This window comes from Halichoerus grypus, chromosome 14, assembly GCF_964656455.1.
Source record: "Halichoerus grypus chromosome 14, mHalGry1.hap1.1, whole genome shotgun sequence".
NCBI classification, from domain to species: Eukaryota; Metazoa; Chordata; class Mammalia; order Carnivora; family Phocidae; genus Halichoerus; species Halichoerus grypus.
The window spans coordinates 89138323-89160366 of record NC_135725.1 but is presented as its reverse complement, the minus strand read 5'-3'; the positions used below and the strand labels follow the sequence as shown (position 1 = coordinate 89160366).

The following is a 22044-nucleotide window of genomic DNA, read 5'->3' as shown; positions in this document are numbered from 1 at the left end:
GGTGGGGGTGGGGGGGGGTAAAGGGGCCATGGAACAGAGACCAGGCAATCATCTATGCAGACATCAAAACCACCAGTGGCTAGATTAGGAACTGTGTTGGGGAGCCTGAGTCAGGGGCCAAAGCAGGGGAGGAGTGACCCTCAAAGCCGTCCAACACTGCTGACGGTTGTGAGGAAGATGCGGGGCCAACACTGGATTCACTGTGTGGAATCACAGCAACACACAGGACACTGGGGCAGTGGAGTATGGGCTCCAGAGCTGGAGTTTTGGGGAAAAGGGAGGGAGAGAGGTCTAGAAGCATCAGTGGATACGCCAGGACATGCACCCCATCTCCAAGCCCCCCGGGACGAGGGTGGGGAGAGGCTGTGGGAGAAGCAGTGTTCTCAGGGGATAAATAGGAGATGGGACCGTTCCCAAGGGGAGGAGGACCTGGCCCCCCCGTTCTAGCAGCCCAAGGATCAGCCACAAGATTACAAGCAGCAAATCACACATCAAGAGGCAGATAAAAAGGAAAACCAATCATGAACGAAAGAGGCCCAGTGCTCTGGGCAGGAGGGACTGAATTCCTGACCTGTGGGAGCTGGGAGTCCAACAACTGGGAGGCGCCCAGGCCTGCAGCCTGACCCAGCTGGCCCTCGTAGACCAGGGCTTGGTTCCCACTCATGGGCTGGTAGGGGGAGCCAGACTGGGGCTTCACCATCTCTAAGGGCTGCATGCCTGGGAAGGCCGAGTACGGAGGCTTCAGGGCTGTGCCTCCAGAGAGGATCATGGTGCTGGGCGGTGACAGGCTGGGATGCATGTACACCTGAGATCTGCAAGAGCCAGACAGACAGTGGGTCAGGGGTGGGAGCACAACAGCAAGACCTCAAATAAGAGCACACACCACGACCCCCCGGAGGGCTTGCTAAAACCCACACTGCTGGCCTCACCACCCCCCGCCCCGAGTTTCTGACTCAGGAGGTCTGGGACAGAGCCTGAGAATCTGCATTTACAACAGGCTCCAAAGATGGTGTGGATGCTGCTGGTCTAGGAGCCAGTTTGAGCGTCACTAGATCACATGTCCAGGCTGTCCAACGCAGGGAAAACCTGTGTGATGCCAGAGGCCCAGGATTTCAGACTCATGGAAAGAGCAGACCAAGGGTCGTGACCGGCGAGAAGGGAGGACGGGGAAGGGCTGGGAAGGGGCAGGATGACGTGGAAAGAAAAAACAAGGCCTACGGAGGACCATCAGGCCCACGCAGCTCCTGCGGCAGTTAATAATGACTCTGAAAGGGACTGTGACCACCCCCTCCAACCCCCCCAAAGCAGAAAAGCGTGGAGCAGCCGCACAACAAAGGGAGCGAGCCCACAGGCCTGGGAGGTGGGCATCCCTGGCTGCATCTCACCTGAAGGGCTGTAAGGAGCTGAAGATCTCCTGAGCCTGGGAGGCAGGGAGCCCGCCCCTCAGTCCCAGCTGGGCTGGAGCCTGCAGAGACGTGTGAAGGGAAAGTGGGATCTGCTGGGCAGCGGCAGCCTGCGGATGGGAAGCCGGGCAGGTAACCGCAGGGCCCTCCGGGCTGCCTCTCCACCCCCCCGGCACCCCACCCCCCTCCACACGGCAGCTGAAACACTTCCCCAAATGCACACTGGGGCTTGTCCTTCCAGTGCTTTCCTTGCTCTTGGGAAAAAGCAAACAATGGGTAACAATCCCAAACCCTGGTATGCTCCTACACTGGATTCTGTACAACAGCAAGAATGAATCCTAGCCACAGGTACTGAGAGCGGTGTGTTTCGGAAGCAACGGTGGATGGGACACGTACATGAGGAATACATGTGGTACGATCCAGTTACGTGAAGATCAACATCTTGTAAATCTAAACGATGTGGTATTTAAAAATATGTTTTACAAAGAAGTCGGGACAGGCAAAGTCCTCTGTCCTCGGTCCCCAAATCTGCTCCTGCCCAAGGGCCCCACCATCCTGGCACACAGGTCCCTGGGGTGCTGGACCATCAGAAGGCCCCACACCAGCTTCAGGAGGGAGGCTTCCAGAAATCTGCCCCTTGCAGCACAGAAAATACGCCCATCCTGCATGAAAACAAACGCCTGCACGTTTCTAAAACTACCTCTTTCTAACGCATCCATGCCTGGGACTCTAGGCCTTTCTTCTCTTCATCAGAAGGATACCTGATACCAAAGGATACCAAAGAGAATTCCATTTCAGCTAATTCCCCAGCTAGGACACAGGAAGAACTCTGAGAGAGGGAAACTAAGAGTCTGGAGCCCAGGGCTCCATTCCTCTTCCCTATCTCTCCTGTGTCTGTTCACTGAACATTTCCTGGCTGCTCGGACAGGCTGGGAGCTGGGCATTACACGTGAGGGACGCAGGAAGCGAGACAGTGCACAAGTCAACGCAAGAAGTAACTCCACTGTGCGCTGCACCCCCGTCCCCCACGGGGCCGCCTGGCTTGCTATCATCACCTGCTGGTAACTCTGCTGCTGAGGTATGGTTTGGGGAACCAGGCGGGGCTGACTTGCGAACACGTGGCCATCCAGGTATAGAGGCGGCAGGTGGTTGCCTGCAAACAGAAGCCCAGAGACAGGACAGAGTCAAATCTCACTGTTCCCGGATGTTCGCACGTGCATACTTTCCCAGGGAGGCAGCGGGAGGGAGCGTGCGCAGAGCCCTGTGCTCCAGCAGCCCACACTGACTCACCCGCTGGGGAACACGGACAGACGGCGGCATCAGGGCCCAGGAGCGGGGACGGGCTCCAGCCCACCCTCCCACGGACCCCTGGCCCACCGGCCCACACCCTGGGGAGCAGCTCTACTGCAGCTGAGGTGGCCTAGCTCTCGGCCCCTGGCTTCTCTATCCCGCTGCACTGAGTCCACAGTGGAGGATCAGAATGGTCTGCAGGGACTCTATCACTGGGACCCTGACAGCTGGGCCCTCAAAACCCCCAGCCTCTCCCTCGGAGCACCACCATGGTGGTAAAGGTGGCTACCGCTTATGAAAGGCTTGGCTGACACTAAGCACTTTCCAGGTATGACCTCGTCTCATCCGCTAACCCGCAGAGAGCCAGTCTTCTCGCCCAGAGGGCTGAGCACTCACTGGCGGCGAGCCCCGTCTCTGCTTCCCAGGGAAGCAGAAGTGCCAAGTTGTCCGCAGTGCCTGGGAAGCTATGACCACCCGACCTACAACAAACTCCTACTTCTGCATACTCCTTAACTCAAGCAATCCAAGTTTCTCTTTTGAGAACGAAGGGAGGCGACCCCGAAAGCTGGTTCGGGCCAGGGGATGGCGAACCTGGAAGAGAAGCCGAAGGCGCGACAGAGGCCACGGGCATGGGCGGCATGGAAACTCCGCCGAAGGAGCTGTAGTTGACCCCGTTGGAGGCTCCCACAGACGATGGGGGCTGGATGCCTGAGCCCGCGCCTCCAGGAGAGCTCTGCTCCGGCAAACTGGGCGAGTTTTCCCAAGCCTTGCGCGCGGACTCCATCTGAAAAGTGAGGGGAGCGGAAGAATTACCACCAGGGAGGCGGCGGCTAGCGCAGACGGCGGACGCGGGACGGCGGGCAGGGCTGCTTGTTCCTGCCCCTTCCCAAGCTAAGGCACCCAGGTGGCCCCCGCCTAGCTCTGCGCTGGTTTACCTTCAGGGTGAGGTCAGCGGTGGGGAAGGACATTTGGGAGAGGCCGATGGCCCTCTGGATGTGATGGTCGCGCCGGAGGATGGGAATACTCTGCGTTAAGCCCGCCTGGAGGGGAAAAGGAAACCATGCAATACGACAGCACAGCAAAATGCCCCTTCAGTTTGGGCCACATGCACTCAATACCCCCGGGATGAGGCTGCCAGCAACAGACACCATGGTTATAGCCTCCTAATGGACGCCTTCACGGATTCCCGCAACAGAATCCACGGAGAGCCACGTCCACGCCCCCACCCCACGGAGCACAGAGGCGCCGGGACTTAGCTCGGAGATCCCAGGTCCTGTCTCAGCCTCCCCACCCGAAAACTAAAAAAGAGATCCTTGTAACATTTCTTTGGAAATGTGGCCAACAGACCCTCCCACACAACGCCCAGTGCCCAGGAATGTATTACAGGGATTCTGAGAAACTGCTCAGAATAAAGACATCCGTCCCAGCAGGATCAAACATACACAACCACAGAACGTGGAAGATCCGAGAACCACAGAATGCCAAATAAACCAGACCTTAGGAATTACATTTCCCCATTTTAAGATCTCAAAACCAGGGTGTGCAATGTTTACACAACTTGCCCAAGGACATGCATCCAGCTAGAAAACATGTCACACCTCACACCCGGGTCAGGCGGCTGACTCCAAACCTGGTGTTCGTCCCCTCCTCTGGCTTCAGAGCCGCCGCACCCCCACCCCCGCCACAAGAGGCTTGCTCCCGTCTCTCCAGGGCCTGCCAGCACAGGAAACAACAGAGCCTGGAGGGGAAGCAGACTCACGTTACTGGCCAAGGCATCCTGAAGTTTGACAACCGGATTCCCCGAAGGACCAGAGGCAGAACCAGGCGGCAGGCTGAAATCAGAGTCCTGAAGAGGAGGAAGAGACCACTGAAATTATCTGGCCCACCTTTTGTTAATTTCATCCAGTCTCTGTGACTCAAAAAATCGGCTGAGCAGCATTCACCACACAGCACCCAAGAAAAGATGCCACCCCGACCCTCCCTCTGTGCTCCCTGCCTGTGCCCACTGGCCAACCCAATGGAGACAGTGAAGATAACTGGTCTGCTCAGACTGAGAACGTGGCTGGTGTCAGCAGAATAATCTAGAAGGCAGCTCAGTAGCACCTGCCGCGTCCAGCACACCGATATGCTCCCCGAGAGAACTGTTTAGCTCCAATCTCCCTGCTCTTTCTTGGCGACAACCCTGTCTCAGCAGCCTGCTCTCTCTCCAACTATAAAAAGAAGGGGGGGAGGGGAAGGAGACACATCCAAGCCTTACTTTTGGATTGACTCCAAATTCAATGGGCGGCACCGGCAGCACGGAGTCCACGTGAATCTCTACCCCGTTAACAGGCGGGACAACGGCCCCCTGCAGCCGCTCGGCCCCCTCCGAGCCCTTTCTGTTTTTCAGAGAACGCTCATTGCCGATGGGTCCTGGTCTGTGCTCCTTGCTCTGTCCTGACCCTTGTTCTGTATCCTTGATGGAAAAGCAGAGACGCTGAGAAACACAGGCTGGAAGGACCCCAACCCCCAGCTTCCGAGCCCTAGGAAGAGGGGAAGATGACAAAGGACGACAGCCCCTCCTGCCCTGGCCCAGGCCTCTGTGAATGGACTTCCAGCTTACCTTCGGCTCGGACTGCTTCTGAGCCTGCTCCTTGTGGCCGTCAGCCTTGGGCTCCAGGCCAGGCCCGTTCATGTCCTCCGGTTTCAGAGCGCCGTACGGGGAGCTGCGCTGGGAGGAGGTGGCAGACGACTCCCGAGACTCAGCGCTCAGGTCAACGCCGCTGTCCCCCTGGCTGCTCTTAAAACCCTGCTGTGCAAGGCACAAAATGGGTTAAGAGCCCTGACCCCCAAACTCCAACATGGGAGCAGGAAGCAAGACCAAGCCCGTGGCTGAGACACATCCCCCCAGTATGCCTGTCCCTTTCAGTGCTGTCCCGACCTCTGCCCTGACCTGCCAGTGGTACCCAACAACTGATGACACGGTCAGAACCACAAGACACGCAGTAGGTGCCAGGGACACGGCTGCCAAGCTCATCCCCTTGTGACCCAGGTCAGACAGACCACCACCACAGCCTCGCAGGAGAGGCCCCAGTCGCCCACTCTCCCGGGTTATTCCCCACTCTCGACCCTTCACACAGATGAGGGTCAGGGCCGAAGACGAGCACCAAGCCAGGGCCTGCGAAGATGGCCCCGGGGCCAGGCTCGGTGGCTGTGGTGAGGGAGAGCCGGGCTAGGCACTGGGCGCACGAGGCCCAGGAAGAGCCAGCCACGGGGGCGGTGAGCACGCGCGCAGCCCCGAGCAGGTGGCGGCCACTCACCTCGGCAGAGCCAGGCTCAGCGCTGTTGAACGCAGTGGCGGCTTTTGTCCAGGAGTCGTTAGTCGGGGCCTGAACGGGGAGGGCTGCCCGAGGGAGCAAGACAGAGAGTCAGCGCATCACAGAGGAACCCCCAGGCTGGAGAAACAAGCCCGGGTGCCGCCGACACACACCCAGGCCCATCTGTCCTCCCTGTCCCGTCAACGGCACGCCAGAGAGATCTGATCCACAGGAGCTAGTCGGCTGGCGTTACCCAACTTCCCAGCATCCTCAGTCAGACTCTAATAAACACGCTTCTCTTTCCTTCATCGATTACATGCTCTAGTAGGCTCGCTGGCAGCTTCTCATGCACATCTGGGAGGATTCCGTATCGCTACCCCTGCGCAGTGAAGCTTTCTTTTGCTTAAGCCAACAATTCATTTCTACAAGCCGGCAGCTCCCACAAAGACTCTCAAAGATTCAGGCCGGTATTATCGACTCCTGTTAGCTCCAGGACCATTGCAAGATTCCCACAAAAGCCTCAGACCCCATGTATGTACACAAAACTTGACACGCCGTTTTCAGGTCCAGGGGCCCTGGCTCTGAGCAGCCGATGAGGCGCTGGAGCATCCTGGCCTTTGGCAAAGGCCCAAGAGCAGAAGCAACTGGAGTCTAGTTTGCTCCGAATGACAAGCCGGCAGGTATTTGTGGACGTTCAGAGTGTGATAAGCATCACTCACACGTGCAACCAAAGCATCTGACATCAATATTTTATTTAGAGATTATACTTCCAATCAAAGTTGGGTCTCTTCCAATGTTACTTTTTTTTTTTTTTTTTTTTTAAAGATTTTATCTATTTGAGAGAGAGAGAGAGAGAGAGGGAGGGAGCATGTAGAGAGCACGAACAGGGTGAGGGGCAAAGGGAAAAGCGGGCTCCCCGCTCGGGGGTTCAATCCCAGGACCCTGGGATCATGACCTGAGCTGAAGGCAGACGCTTAACCGCCTGAGCCATCCAGGCGCCCCTCTTCCAGTGTTACTTTGCAATGTACTGGAAGCAAGGTCAACGTGATAAAACTCAAAGAATCAACACCCAGAACCCAGAACTGTGGGTGTCTGTCACGCGGCTCTGTGCTCTGGAAGCCTCGGCTACGCCGTATTACACACTGGAAATGACAATTTCTCTAAGCTCCCGTGAGGCATCATGCGTCCTTTCATTCACCTGTGTACCCTGCAGGGCTCTGCCCAGAGTAGTCTTTAAAGAAGAATCTGCTTGATTAATAGGTTTTGTATTTTAAAATGAAGAATTACCAGAAAAAGAGCATTGGATTTGAAATTTTTTTTTGAAAAGTTCAGGGAAACAAATTTTCCAAGAAGTCAGGTCCGCTCCCTGTCTTGCTACGAGAGCATTGGGAGGAACTGACAGAAGGGCCTAGGGTCGGGGCCGGCTCGCAGCACAGACAGGAAAGCTTCTGACCCCTCCTCCCTCGTAGTCACCTGCTGCTCTTGCACAGGGGTATGAAAGGGTAACGGGCAGGGCCGGGGGCTCTCGTCGTTCAGACCCCTGCACACACAGAACGGTGTGCTCTTGCCCCAAATCTCAGGCAGGGAGAGTGTACTTCTGTCCGGGGGCTGCAGCCGCAAGTGGGGCTGAGATGGTATCTAATAACACTGTGGCTCTGGAGAGGAGGCAGCAAACAGGTAAAGCTCCACGGATACAGGGCCCCAAAGCAGGATGCTCCTGAGAAGGGACCCCGGCGCAGGGGACAGCCCTGAGCCCAGCAGCTGAGCCCAAGCACCCAACTCTTACCCTGGCCGCTGCTCTCCCAAATCTCGGTGCCCAGGCTACTGCCGGGCACGGTCACGTCGCTCTGCTCCAGGCACAAGCTGTTTTGCTTTTTAGCAAACCGAGGAGGAATACGGGAGGAAAGACCTCGGCCCTTGACAGGCATCTGAGGAGAAGAAAGGGGACGTGTCCAGCCTTGACGTGAAGCATGAAGAACAACAGGTTCTTCCCAGGGGAGCATCCCGGGCCTCCAAACCCTACCACGGAAACTGCTCCAGAGGTGCTGGAAAGCTCGCCTCTCGACACCTCAACCACAGGTAAATGCAATGCCAACCAAACCACAGCTGGAAGGGCCGCCAGGCCCACGGACACAGACCACAGAGGCCGAGTGCGCAGTGGCCAGCCCGGATGGCGTCTGAGGACAGGGTCCCCGAGCCTCGTGACGCGCCGGGTGACAAATCTCATCCCACACAGGCCAGAGCAGTGGGAGGAAGGTGGGTTCCAAGGGGCTGATGGAGGTCTGTGTCCTGCTGCTGTCACCAGGGACAAACCACCCTCCTTGAGAACCTCCTCCCACAGGACACCCGGGGCCACGGACGTTCTCCCTCCTTCCCCGCTTCTGTCTTGGTCTTCATTCAGAACTGGGTTTCTCTGTACCAGCCTGCCCACCCCCCGCCCCCCTTACCTGCACGGCCTGCTCCTTCTTCCTTCTCTCTTCTTCCAGCAGACGGCGCTGCTTCTTGGTGAGGACCTCGATGAAGCCTTCACCCGCCATGGGGCCCACCTCACTCTCCTCCCCGGGGCTGGACCCGCAGTTTTCAATGATGGAATCTGAACCCAGATTTCATGAAAAGGGACAGTGTTTCCATTCATCAGAAAAAAGGACAACCCAACCCTACCAGCTGCTGGTATCTAAGGACGGTTCAGCTCAGAAGGCCGAGCAGTACTGGCTTGATGCCCCCGAGGAGCAGAGCATGTTCGTGGGGTCTACAGAAATCCCACTGGGATCTCTACACCCTCCCCACGGCCCCTCAGCGCACGGTTATCCCAAACCAGAGACCTGAGAAGCACTACAGTTAAGAAGGCAGTCTCTGGAGACAGAGACACCAAAGTTCCAGCTCTGCTCCTAACCAGCCGCGTGACCTGGACAAACCACTCGACCTCTCTGGGCCGCAGTTCCCCCTTTAATGGGGCGGCTCTGGGGGTCGGCAAGGCTGTGAGCCATGTGAGAGTAGGAATCCTATCTGTTCTGCTCACCAATGCAGCCTTGGAACTTAGCCCCCCACCTGCCCGGAGGCCACGATGCTCAGAGAAGGGGCTGAGCCAACAGCCCCAGGGAGGCCGCCGTGGCCCTCGGGGGCCCGGGCTCTCCTTCCCCCTGAAAACGTCAGAGGACAGACTCACTTCCGTAGTTGAGGTCAAACTGTTTCATGGTCTCTCCCTGTTCACCCGCCCTCTGAGCAGCCAGCTTGGCCTCCTTCTCTGCCTTCTCACAGGGGGCTTCGGGGACGTCAGAAGCGGCGTGGGCTGCCCGGTCCAGCGCGTAGTGGCTGCTCCCACCACTGCAACCAAGACCTCCAGGCAAAGCCTCGTCGGGGGGCCTGTAAAGGAAGGAGGATCTTGTTAGCTCCGACGTGGCCGAAGGCTGGGGAAGGAGAGAAAAGGAAAACCTGCATGTGCACACAGCACGCGCACGGACACAGCGCCCTGACCTGCAGCGTCCCCCTCGTTCGGTCGGAGCTGCTCTCCGGCAGCGGTGCGTGGCCACGTGGACACCCCACCCCAGCCCACCCCAGCCCACCCCGCTGCAGCAGCTCTGCCTGCTCATGGGGAACACCGCTCTTTCCCTGCCCCTTCCAGGGCTCAGCGCATCTGTTCCTTCCCACTGTGTGCCAAACTCAGTGGGCCTGGGCAAAGGAGACAACGAAGCAGATGCTCCGAGCAGAGCCACAGAACTTTCTGCTCCTGGCACACGAGACTGGCCAGCAAGGAGCCAGGCCCGGCCCTAGCACAAGGCTCTCGGCAGAAATCAGAAGCAAAGCCAAGTCTCAGCATCTGGGGTGGGGAAAGCGAGGCTGGCCTGACACCTGGAAGGATCAGCATTCTCTGAGGGCTCCTTCTCTGGGGCTCTGAGTAAATTCCACCCTAGGTTTCTGGCCCTGGATTCTAAGGAGGTTGGGAGGCAGGAAACAGCCTTCCTCAGCCTGAGGTGTGGCCTGTGTGCGATCCGGAATTCAGGCCGCACAAGTGACCCCCTGCACGTGCTCCCCCCTTCCCTGAGTCCGGGCAGCCTGCGGGCAATGAGCCGCCCCAGAGCACAGACCAGCCGCCTGCAAGCCTCTAGGTCCAGTGAGAGATGCTCCCAGGGCCTCAGGCGGCTCACTCCCGGCCGCTACTGCCTGGCTCTTCCAACAAGGAGGCGGTTAATCCCCAAAGCGGAACTGCATTTCCTCACTGTAGGGAGGCAGACACGGGAAGACCTGTCCCCACAGGGCCAGGAGGCCAGAGGCCCCCCAGGACGCTGGGTGACAGCAGCCCCGGGGCAGAGGGATCTGGGGGACTGGCACCATGCACGGGCAGTGCCCCCTCAGCGGGGCGGCAAGGGCACTTACGGAGGCTGAACGCTCGGGCCGGGTGCCGGGGCGGCCACCACACGAGGACCACTGGGGCGGGGATTCTTAAGTTTTGGTTTTCAAGCCACAACAACGACAACACGCCACAAGAGAAGCAGACAAGCAGTGTAAGAGCAAGTGATGGAGACGCTCACACACAATGGCCTTGGCGGGCAGGTGCCCCCAGGAGCACAACAGAGGGACAGAGTCGGGGCTCCTGACACATGGCGGGACACGCATGCATGGAGTGCTGCTTAAAAAAAACGGGCTTAGTAACAGAACAACAGCAACAGAAAAGAGCCTGGGGTTGGGTTTGTGTTTTACCTTTTGGCTTTCAAAGGCGTCCCATTCTGTTGGCTCTCAAAACGGGGAGAAGTGTCACCACCACCTGGCCTAACGGACTTCTCCCCAAACCCCCCCGGCTCCAGCTTTCGGCTCTGCCTGTCAGCCAGGGGCCTCTGGCTGGAGAAGCTCCTCTTGGCCAGCTCCTTCTTCTCGCCCACAGCAGCCCCGGGCAGGCTGCCGTCTGCCTGGGGGTCGGGCTCGGCCCCGGGGCCCTCGCGCCGCTCCCGCCTCTCGCTGAAGTCACTGCTCTCGGAGGCCGTCTCCCACTCCTCGTTGGCGTGATCAGACGAGTTCTGGTATGAGAGCTCGGGGGACCCGCTCTTGTCCCCGGGGCAGAGCTTGGGCCGGCCCGGCCACGGCCCTGCCAGCAGGTGGGGCTCCTCCTCGGGCCCCCACAGGCCCAGGGACTCCCGCTCCTGCCGGAGGCGCCGGAAGCGCGGTGGCTTGTCCTGGCGTGGGGGGCGCCTTCTCCGGAAGGGCCGGTTCTCTGTGCCTTCCGGGTCGGCCGCGTGGTCGTCGGGGAAGAAGGGCCTCTTGTCCTCCAGGCGGCTGTCCTCGAAGGCCCTGGCACCAAACGAGTCAGAATGTCTGTATGCGTCGGGGACACAGTCTCTGTCTGCAGATCGCCGGGACCCACACGCATCCGGGGAGCTGTACTCCTGCCAGGAGGCGCCCGGGCTCTTGCTCTGCCAGTGGGCGGCCTCTTTGGACACGAAGGTTCTCCGCCCGTAGCCGCAGCTGCTCAGCCGGGGAGGGAGCGCCCGGCCGAAGGCGCGAGGGCCTCGGCTCTTGGCCTCCAGGCTGCCGTGGTCCTCGGAGCACACCTTGTTGGAGCGCCAGGAGTCCCTGAAGTCACCCTTCCTCAGGGCGCTGCCCTCCCGCTCCAGGAGCGAGCCTTCGCTCCCGTTCTCCGAGCCTCGCTGCCGCCGCCGCTTGGGAAGCTCTTCATACTCGGAGCCCTCGCTGTGGGTCTCGCTGGCGATTCGCCGCCGCGGCTTGGCCCTGGGGAAGTCTTCCGGCTGGCCGAAGTCCCGCAGCCCCCGGCCGCGGCCGCTCCTCTGGCCGCCGCCGTAGATGCCCCGCGCCCCGAGCACCCCCCCACCGCAGAGGCCGGGGCCGCCGCCCGCAGGCCGCCCGCGGAAGGTGAACTCTCGGAAGCCGCGGCCACGGCCCCGGGCCTGCCCTCGGCCCCCAAAGGCTTGCTCCTCATCGATAAAAATCCAGTTGTTCCTCTTTGTCGGGGGAGTGTCGCTGGACTCCCGGGAGGGTCTGCTCTCCCAGGCCCTGTCGGGCTTCTCGTCCTCTTCGCACCTGCTGGCCTCGCGGCCCAAACTAGCGCGGGCAGAGCCCTGGTCCTCCAAGGGGGAGGGGGAGGAATTGGCCAGCGCGGGGTCGTTCTCTTCGTCCTCGTCCTTGTCTGCCATGCGAACCGGCCCCTTCTCCTTGGCCACGCGGGCACTCTCCTCCCCCAGTTCCTGCTTCATCTTCTCGAGTTCCTTCTCCTTGTCCTCTACCTTGAGGGCTTTCAGGACGGGCTTCTTGATGGGTCCCGACCTCCGCGTCCTGCCAGTCTGCTCCGGGTGCTGGCCGCCTGGGCCCCTGGGCTCGGGCGTCCACTCGGGCTCCAGGGGCGGCTCCTTGTTGGGGCTCCCTTCCTTCTCCCAGGAGGACACGTTAAAGGATGGCTCCTCCCGGGGCGCCCCCTTCTCGATGCCGTTGGTTGTGTTGGTGGCCTCTGGAGGGTGACTAACGTCCCAATTGCTATATTCCGGCTTTTTCTCGGCTGGGGCAAAGTCAGGCTCCAGTGGGGAACACCTGAGGTCTGGGGTGTGACCTCCAGGAGCACCTGCTTCCTGAATATTTTCTTGGGGTGGAAACAAAAGCTCCTGGCCTATTCTCTGAGAAGAGACACAGCTGGCAAAGTCTGCTGGGGCCTTCTTGTCAAAAGCACTCAAGAACTCCTCCCCTCTCTCCTCAAGGAGATCGCGCTGGGCACCTACGCCCCCTGACCTTCCGGGGGAGGCAGAGTAAGAGCTTTCATTCCTGAAAAGGAACCAGAAAAATCAGTCAATGTGATTGGAGCCTGGTTCCTGGTTTCCATGCTGAACACAGAGCTTAGTTTTAAAAAGAAAAAAATTTTTTAAAAAAGAAAACGAAAAAGAAAAAAAAAAAAAAACATAAGCACCAACATCTGCTCTATCTTTAAACATGTCTCAGAGCTGCTGGGCCATAGATTGCTGGGTGGCCCCCGGAGTCCGGAGTGAAGAGTGCAGTGGCGGCTGGTGGACTCAGCGTGCCACCTGGAGGCAGAGCAGCTGGGGATCCTCTAGTTCAAACGACAAGCTGGAGCCTGGGAGTCCGCGGAGAGTCTGGGGCACTGGGCCAGCAGGGCCCGCTTGCTTCACTTTCACAGGAAGGAGCCACGACCTGGGCACTCAACCCCGCCGGGCCCCAGCCCTCGCCCTGACCTAGGACCTCTCCCTGGCTGCCGCCAGTCTCGCAGGCAGGGAATCGCCTCTCATACAAAAGCCTTCAAGCAAACCTCATCACATTCTCCATCCCCGGAGGGCACTGCCAATCCCTGAAAGCGCCCCTTCTCCAGGCAATGCCTCTGGGGACAGTGCTTCATCCCCGAGCCCCTTGCAAGCAGGACATGGGAGATTCTGCCTTCAATCGCAGGCCAGTAGGGCCAAGCTCCATCTCACCTGACGTGCATGTCCATGGCCAAAGTGTCGTTCGATTTCGGCTGGGGAAGCGAGTAGCCCTTGCTCTGCAATGCCATGTAACCCTCGGGGCTCCACACGGGCGCTGGATCGAGGGCGGCCACTTTCCTTTCTTGCAGTGGGGGCACACAGTTCTGGTCCTCGGAGCGACAGCCAGTCCCACTGAGGGAATCTTGGGGCAACACTGGCTTCATCAATCCTGAAGAAGGCAAAGGCAAAGAACCAATCTGTATCGGCTCGTTCAGAGAGCCACGCTGCAATCTCAGGGGCAACCAGAGGCCCAAAGGAGACAACAGTGACCCTATCATGTGGACAGAGCAGCCCACCTGCCCACCATCACCAGGCTCTCCACGCTCTCTGACCACAGAACCTCTGAAAGCACACATGCGTGTAACGTGAGGCGTCCAAAAGACCAGTCCTGGGGCCCGTGAAGTCCAACCTGAGCTCCCAGGTTCAGAGCCCCGTGTTGAAGAGTGCACCAACCTGGCAAATGGAAACTGAAATAGCTAACTGGAGAGCTCCTCCTGTTAGCAGAGGCCAGAGGGGCCAATCCGTCAGCCACGAAGGTCTCTGTGAGCAGAGACGCCCGGGGTCTCCTGCACACACACACACGGAGGAGGAGCTGCATGCCAGAGAGCTTTACACAAAGAGCGGGCCTGCCTGCTTTGAAACCCGAGCAAGAAGACTTGGAAAGGGATTTTGGTTTTGGTTCTTTTTTTTTTTTTTTAAAGATTTTGTTTTTATTTTTAAGTCATTTCTACACCTCACGTGAGGCTCAAACCCACAACCCCAGGATTAAGAGTCAAATGCTCCACCGAATGTGCCAGTCAAGCACCCCAGTTCCTTCTACTTCTAGCCCTAAAACTCACCCAACACTCCACATTTTTGTACAGTGAATGGGGGCAGGAGGACACACAGATGACAACAAACTGTTAACTGGCCTGAGGTGATTAAGAGACAGAGGACAGGGGTGCCTGGGTGGCTCAGCCGGTTAAGCTTCCGACTCTTGGTTTCAGCTCAGGTCATGATCTCAGGGTTGTGGGACTGAGCCCTGCGGTGGGCTCTGAGCTCAGCGGGGAGGCTGCTTGAAGATTCTCTCTCTCCCTCTGCCCCTCTCCCCCACCTCAAATAAATAAATCTTCAAAACAGAGAGACAGAGGACACCTTGTCCCACCAGATAGAAGCTGGCTGGGGAAAGTGAACCCCCATGGCCTCTCTGTCCATTTCGATCAAGTGGGGGGGGGGGGGCAGGGAGGCAGCGCAGAAATTAAAGGTCTCGTTGGGCCTAAGCCTGTGGAGAGAAAAAGATCTGATTTTTCAAATACTCTCTTCACAAAGCTAATTAGCAGCCCTGCACTTTGTTGTGACCATGTTTTACTAAGATAATCTGGCCAGAAAATGGTTCGACATTAAGCCAGCGGGTTTAAAGCTTTCTTGTAGCTGTGGGGTGCCCTGTTCAAATGCCACTGATACAGGACTCCAATATAAAGTCAGTGTGAGTCAGGAGGTGGAGACCCTCTCTGGAACTCTAAAATTACACGCCGCTCATTAAGTACTGATCACGAAGCACGTCAAAGCACTCGACACTGCACTCGGCTTGTTTTGGGCAATATGGCAGCTCTTATTACCTGAAAAACCCTGCTACCCCAAACACTCGCTGCCTCAAAAATGCTGTGCAGAATGTGTCAAACACTCCCCTGCAGAGGTTTCCAAGAAGATGGGAAACCCCCACTGGGCTGAAACCACAGCCCCAGGCCAGTGCCACGAGCTGGTGCCTCCTGGACAGGAGCAGGGACACCGCTGTCAGTCCCAGCAACTATGGGCTGGGTCTTCAACACCCAGCAGCAGGGACGATGGGGCTTTTCTGCACAAGGCAGAGAGCTGCAACTGGGATGCTGCTCAAGACAGAGGCCCTCAGAGGGCGAGGCCCTCAACTAAAAGGCAGATTTAAAAATATATGCTCCTTAGTACAGGGAAAAAAGGAAATTTGTGTCTTGGCCTGGGCCAGTGAAGAAAAACAGTTCTCCCCTAGGAACGTACAGCCGTGCCAGCTCTCATGCAGTTTGGGGGAGGAGGGTTCAGATTTACACCCCCAGAGTGGTATAGAAATGTCCCAAGTAAGAATAACAGGTGGTTCGGGGCACCTGGGTGGCTCAGATGGTTAAGCGTCTGCCTTCGGCTCAGGTCATGATCCCAGGGTTCTGGGATCGAGTCCTGCATCGGGCTCCCTGCTAGGCGGGGAGCCTGCTTCTCCCTCTGCCTCTGCCATTCTCTCTTTCTCTGACTTTCATGAATAAATAAATAAAACATTTAAAAAAAAAAAAGAAAGAATAACAGGTGGTTCTAGGCGGGCAGGAGAAAACCACCCTGGAGGGACAGACTCTCCACTCGAGCCGTACTGGATTCCTACAATAAATAAAACTCTGCTGAAGATGAACTCACAATCCAAAATTACCAGCATGTGTGGGAAACAGCCTGCCATGAGCCCACACAGGCCACAGGGTTATGTGCCTCCCGAGAACTTCAGATAAAGAATAAACACTAGAAATTATGTTTTAAATTAGTAAAAGCATAAGAAAGTAATTAAGAACTTTAAAAAAATGTATGATGCACACACAAAAAACAGATTTGATTTGATTTCAGGTCATGACCTCAGGGTACTGGGATCGAGCCTCGTGTTGGGCTCCGTGCTCAGCGGGGAGTCTGCTTGAGGACTCTCTCACCCCCTCTGCCCTTCCCCCACTCACACATGCTCTCTCTATGAAATAAACAAGTAAATTTTTTTTTTTAAGATTTTATTTATCTATTTGACAGAGACACAGCGAGAGAGAGAACACAAGCAGGGAGAGTGGGAGAGGGAGAAGCAGGCAGGGAGCCCGATGCGGGGCTCGATCCCAGGACCCTGGGATCATAACCTGAGCCGAAGGCAGACGCCCAACGACTGAGCCACCCAGGCGCCCCTTAAGAAGACAGAAATTGTTTCAGTTTCCATTTTTATTTTTATGTTATTTATTCATTTTTAAGATTTTATTTATTTATTTGACAGAGAGAGACACAGCGAGAGAGGGAACACAAGCAGGGGGAGTGGGAGAGGGAGAAGCAGGCTTCCCGCCGAGCAGGCAGCCCGATGCAGGGCTCGATGACCTGAGCCGAAGGCAGACGCTTAACGACTGAGCCACCCAGGCGCCCCTAAACAAGTAAATCTTTAAAAAAAAAATACAAATTTGAGAAAAAAATTCCAGTAATAGAGAAAGAGGAGCTCTGGGGCCCGGCAGGAAGGCTCCCACAAAGAAGGGCGGCTCTGCCACCACCGAGGCGGTGGCCAGAGAATCCACCACCAACGGTCACACGCGCATCCGTAAAGTGGGTTTCAAGACGTGTGCCCCGCGGGCACGCAAGGAGACCCAGAAATTTGCCATGAGAGATGGGAACTGCAGATGTGCACACTCACTGGCACCAGGCTCAACAACGCTGGTGTCTGGGCCAAAGGAGCAAGGAATGTTCCATACCATACCCATGTGCGGTTGTCCAGAAAACATAACGAGGATAAAGATTCACCAGACAAGCTCTAGATGTTGGTTATCTATGGACCTGTCACCACTTTCAAAAATCTACAGACAATTAATGTGGATGAGAACTAATCGCTGAATATCAAATAAAAGTAGAAAACTGCGGGGCGCCTGGGTGGCTCAGTCGGTTGAGCATCTGCCTTCGGTTCAGGTCATGATCCCGGGGTCCTGGGATCCAGCCCCATGGCGGGCTCCCTGCTTCTCCCTCTCCCGCTCCCCCTGCTTGCGCTGACAAATAAATAAATAAAATATTAAAAAAAAGAAAGAAAGTATAAAACTAAAAAAAAAAAAGAAAGCAAAAGCAGCAGCCAGAGAGAAAACAGAGCAGGCTATGCAGACATGAATCACTCTCAGCAGCAACGGGAGCCAGAAGAAAATGAAATACTATCTTCTTGGTCCTGAAAGAGAGAACTGCCAACCTAGAATTCTACACCCAGCTAGAGAAAGGGTGTCACAAAGACTTTTTCAGGCAAAGAAAACCTACTGCCAAAAAATTTCCTGAAGAACTCGACAGAACGTACGTCATGAAGAAGCACGTTGCACCCAGATGGAAGGAAAACGCAAGAATGAGAAAGCAGCCAAGAAACCAGTATATGGACACGCAAATCTGAACAAGCACAGATTGCATGAAACAACAAAAACAATAATGACTAACTTGGTGGGCATAAAAACAAGGAACTAAAATTCTAGGGATCAAGAGGAAGACAGACTGATGGCATCATCAGAGCTCAGGTTAGAGGTAAGGACGCTGACTGGCTGTTTCAAGTCAGAGGTGCGTATTAGGATGTAATGTAACCACTAACAACAGTAGAAACAGAACGCAGAGTACAACCACCAAAAGAATAGGAAAACTTGCTCCAAAAAAGGAAGAAAAAGAAAAGCACAGAAAGGTGAGATACACAGAAAGCATAAAATAAGAGAGTAGGAAATCCTAATATAATAATCCCCAAGATCTAAAGCGAGGCACTTTGGCAATTAAAGTCAGATTTTCAGAGTGGGTAAAACCATACACATCTTGTACATACAAACTGCCCCGAAAAAAGGGCTCAGAGAGGCTGACAGTAAAAAGATGGAAAAAAGATACCCAGTGAGCACTCATCAAAAGAAAACTGCAATGATGACATTAGTATCAGACAGAGTGGACATCAGAGGGAGGAAGCGCAATCAAGGAGAGCAGGTGCCACGTGATGATGAGGAGAACAAGATGCATCATTCCACACCTGTCTGCTTCCAGACAGAGAAAGCAAAACCTGACAGGCTTTGGGATCTGACAGATCTCCATTCAGAGCGGGAGACTCTCCCACACCTCTCTAGGTAAGTGATGGTGGGGGGGCGGGGGCGGTAAGAGCTTGTGGTGGGATAGGTAGGTGCTCACAGCAGTCAGCAAGTTCCAGGTAATGGGCCGTGTCCAATTGGAGGATAATGTTCTTTTCAAGCAAACACAGAATGTTAAAAAAAAAAAAAAGATCATGTCATATCCTACAAAGAAAATATCAACAAATGCCAAGCAACCTGGATCAGGAGCTGGGTGGTTTGGTCATTTTTGTTCTAAAACAGCAAAATGGAGTAGATGCTCAAAACCTGAAACACTGACTATCTGGCATTTATAGGAAGGGTTCCTGACCCTTGTTCTCTATGGTCCAGACAATATTGCCCGACCACAAAACAACCACATTAGAAATTAACACCATAGGGACAATCTTAAAACTCTAAATATTTGGAAAATTTACAACATACCATTAAAAATCATCAACCAAAAAAGGGTAATAAATCAAAATCAAACTAACATTTGAAACTGTATAACAAAAATGTTGTATCTTAAAACTCCTATTCATGGGAATTTACAGTTGAGGTCATCCTTGAATACTGAGAACAAAAGGTCAGAAATTAATGAGCTAAGTATTCAACACAATTAGTTAAGAACAGAAAAATTTCAAAGAAATTAATGAGGAAAAGAACAGAAATTAATGAAATAAAAGCCAAATAAAATAAAGTAATTAAGAAATCCAAAAGCTGCTTTTTAACAACGGCATTACACAAACCTTGGGAAGGACAAATCAAGGGCCAAAAAGGAAGAGAGAAGGCATAAAGAACATTAAGAATGGAAAGAAAGAAACTTCAGTAAAAAAAAAAAAAAAAAGACAGAGGGACAAACGAGACAGCAGGCACGCCAGAACTAATTAAAACAATGTATAACGCATGACCGGAAGGACTCTTCCCAGCGATGCCATGTGACTGGTACTATTACCATAGCCTCACTTTGCAAACAACAAAAAGTTCCAGCTCAGGCTGGTCCTGTGAGTTACAGGAAAGGCCAAAGTCCAGGTGGGTCCAACTCCCGAAGGAACACCCTCACCCCCACACCATCCCACTGGAGCACGCTTACCTGAGGGGTGGAGGGCGGAGGGGTAGAAATCCACCGGGGCGCGGGTGGGCGGGATTCGTGGGTCCATGTAGGAAGGCATCATCATCCACCTGGGATCGAAGCCCAGCATCTGGGGATGGTGGGGGTAGAAGGTGCGCTGTGGGTGGGAAGGCGGGGGGTACACGGGCTGCCAGTGCTGCATTTTGTAGAGCTGCTCCTGACCGGGGAGAGAGACCAGGTTAGACAGGTGCCCGGGGCAGAGCCTGCGCCTGTGTACTCCCGTGCACACACACACACTCCCGTGCACACACACACACACTCACGTGTACACACACACACACACACACACACACGTGCACACACACACATACACGTGCTCACATACCGCCCCCCCACCCAGTCACGCCAAGCCCGGGCTTGAGGAGTGTCTGATGGTTCCCCACGGCTCTCTGTGGGGCAGCCCGAATCCCACCAGGCCCGATGTGAGCTGCCCTACCTGCCGCTAGCTTCAGCACATGACTGCCGGCCTCGTGGGGCCCTGGTTACACACTGGGCCCTCCGTCTAGAAGGCTCCTGCTCGCTCCCTCCATCCTGGCTCACCCCTGCCCTTCCTTCAGTTTCCGCTTAAAACGCCCTTCCTCTGGGCAGCCCACCGCAAGTCCGCGGGCGGGACCAGACGGCTGTCCTCGGCTCTGCGACACTGGGACTCCTCCCTGTAGCACTCACAGGAGGTCGCGATTCTGCACCGCTGGTTTCCCCTCACAAAGCTGTAAGCGGCTACACGCCGAGGCCCCTGGAGCAGCCCTGTCCTCCTACCACACTGCACAAACGGGTGAGTATCAGCAAAACATTCAAATCAAGTCCTGCACCCGCGAGGGTTCGCTTCCAGCCCTGCCCCCCGGCATCAGTGACCCCCGGGGCACCACATAAGCACCCCGAGAATCAGCATTCCAGCAGGAGTCAGGTACAGAGTCGGTTAAGAAGAGCTGACCGGCTTCGCCCTACCCCTCTGCAAACAGGAAGGCCTGGGCCGGGTGCACGGAGCTCCTCCTCCGTCCGGCCCCCAGGCCTCCGGGGAACCTGACCAGACAGTCTGTCTGCCAGGCTCCTTCGGCTGCCCTGGTGCGCTCAGACTCCTTTCTATTCCTGAGGAATGACTTACCCGTCCCCGCCCCCCGAAGCGTTACTCTTACGGCTGTGTCTGGCTGGAGTTACCCCAGGGATCGTCCTGATCGGTAATTCTCCACCAAGCCCGCGAATCGCTGCACGGTGCTCGCTCACTCAACAGCGCCAAAGCACGAAGAATATCACTTCCTGTTTATAGCTCAGGATCTGGGGAGCTTCCAAAATACCTCGCAGGGGCCCAGGGAAAGGAGGATCTGAGGTGAAGGCTTTAAAGGCAACTAAAAAAGATTCCGGAAAAGGCTGAAGACCCTGATTTGTCTCCCTAAGGCACACATGTTCTGGTCCATGCTCAGTCATCATTAACAACGACTGAAGGCGCATCTAGCAGCTGGGCTACGTGATGTCCACATTTCCTCTGTTTCCCACCAAGGTGCACTGCTCATCAGTACGAACCTGTTCCTCCACACATCCCTCCTCAAAGACACACTCACCGAAGAGTGCTCCAGTGGGGCCACCAGAGATTGGTGTGATGACAACCACCACCCACGTCATCCTCCCCAGGGCAAACAAGGTCCCTTTTGAGCTTTACAAACCACTCAAAATGAGGAGACTGATAACACTGCCGAGCCAGTCCGCGGGCGCCCGAAAAGCCTCACTACCACACTGAGGCAGGAATCCATTCCTCCTGGCCCATCCAAGGCCACACCCGACTAGACAAGCTGCACAATCAGGATCGGAATCAGTTCAACTCAACACCCACAAACCTACATCCTTAGCCCAAAGCTAGCACACCTCTCCAGCAGCTTTCCAAGCCCTCCTGGGCCTCCTCCCTCGCTGGGAGGGTCCCAGGGTGTCCCGAGACCACTCGGGAGAGGCCACAGCAGACTGCTCTGAATGAAAACACCAGTGTTCAGTGGAACTGCACTGGGTGAGTGCACACAGCACCAGCACTTCCTTACCGACACCAGACAACACGGCCAATACGCTACCAACAGCGGTTTTATTCATTTACGGGAGAAATCACTCGGAAAAATGCAAACTGGCCAGGGCTGGTCTTCTAGGGCTGTAAGTTTTCAGGTGCAGCTCCTGACATCCCTGCCAGTGACAGGGATACGGGAGGGCAGATTTCTGTCGGATGCTTTCATCGAAGGGGGAGGGGACATCCAGTGAGCAGTCCGATCTGTTTACCTGCTGCTGCTGGCGCTGGAACCTGGGAGGAAGTGACTTCTGGTACTTGCTGAACTCCTGTGCGGGGGACCCAGCCTCCCTGGCCCCCTCCTCACTGCTGCCGCTCTGGGCCACAGCTGGGGGAGCCGTGGGGGCTTCTTCCGAAAACGTGTTGGGGGCTCCCTGGGCAGAGAACTCAGGAGAGCCTAGAGGACAAATAACCAGAAAAACGGCTGCAGTGAGCTCATAAAAGCTGGGTCGGCCAAACACTGATGGCAAATGCTCGTTCTTGTTGGCACGGACATCCCACTGCTGGCCTCCTCACAGCCCGAGTCCTGGCACTGCGCTAACTGCCCCGCATGCGTGTGCTCACACACCCCCCGTGAC

At 56.0% G+C, this 22044-nt stretch overlaps 1 protein-coding gene and 1 non-coding gene across 10 annotated transcripts in view; both read right to left on the bottom strand.

The window, feature by feature from the left end:
• The window catches only part of PRRC2B (proline rich coiled-coil 2B), an 86478-nt gene that overhangs the window by 9027 nt on the left and 55407 nt on the right, over positions 1-22044 (bottom strand). For 4 of the 9 annotated variants that reach the window (XM_078061905.1, XM_078061910.1, XM_078061907.1 and 1 more), the window contains exons 13-28: positions 21679-21863; positions 19387-19582; positions 13414-13630; positions 10688-12751; positions 9156-9352; positions 8437-8582; positions 7776-7917; positions 5993-6075; positions 5296-5484; positions 4951-5148; positions 4453-4539; positions 3629-3733; positions 3285-3477; positions 2459-2556; positions 1386-1513; positions 572-812 (exon numbers count right to left, since the gene is read on the bottom strand). In XM_078061905.1, the coding sequence (XP_077918031.1) occupies positions 572-812; positions 1386-1513; positions 2459-2556; positions 3285-3477; positions 3629-3733; positions 4453-4539; positions 4951-5148; positions 5296-5484; positions 5993-6075; positions 7776-7917; positions 8437-8582; positions 9156-9352; positions 10688-12751; positions 13414-13630; positions 19387-19582; positions 21679-21863 (4469 nt within the window). Of the gene's footprint in view, positions 1-571; positions 813-1385; positions 1514-2103; positions 2165-2458; positions 2557-3284; positions 3478-3628; positions 3734-4452; positions 4540-4950; positions 5149-5295; positions 5485-5992; positions 6076-7775; positions 7918-8436; positions 8583-9155; positions 9353-10687; positions 12752-13413; positions 13631-19386; positions 19583-21678; positions 21864-22044 lie in introns of those variants that run through there. The other 5 variants (XM_078061908.1, XM_078061909.1, XM_078061911.1 and 2 more) reach the window with 3 other exon arrangements.
• LOC118551343 (small nucleolar RNA SNORD62) lies at positions 2827-2911 on the bottom strand. Its single transcript, XR_004925017.1, has one exon. It is a non-coding gene; the product is annotated as a small nucleolar RNA SNORD62 (small nucleolar RNA).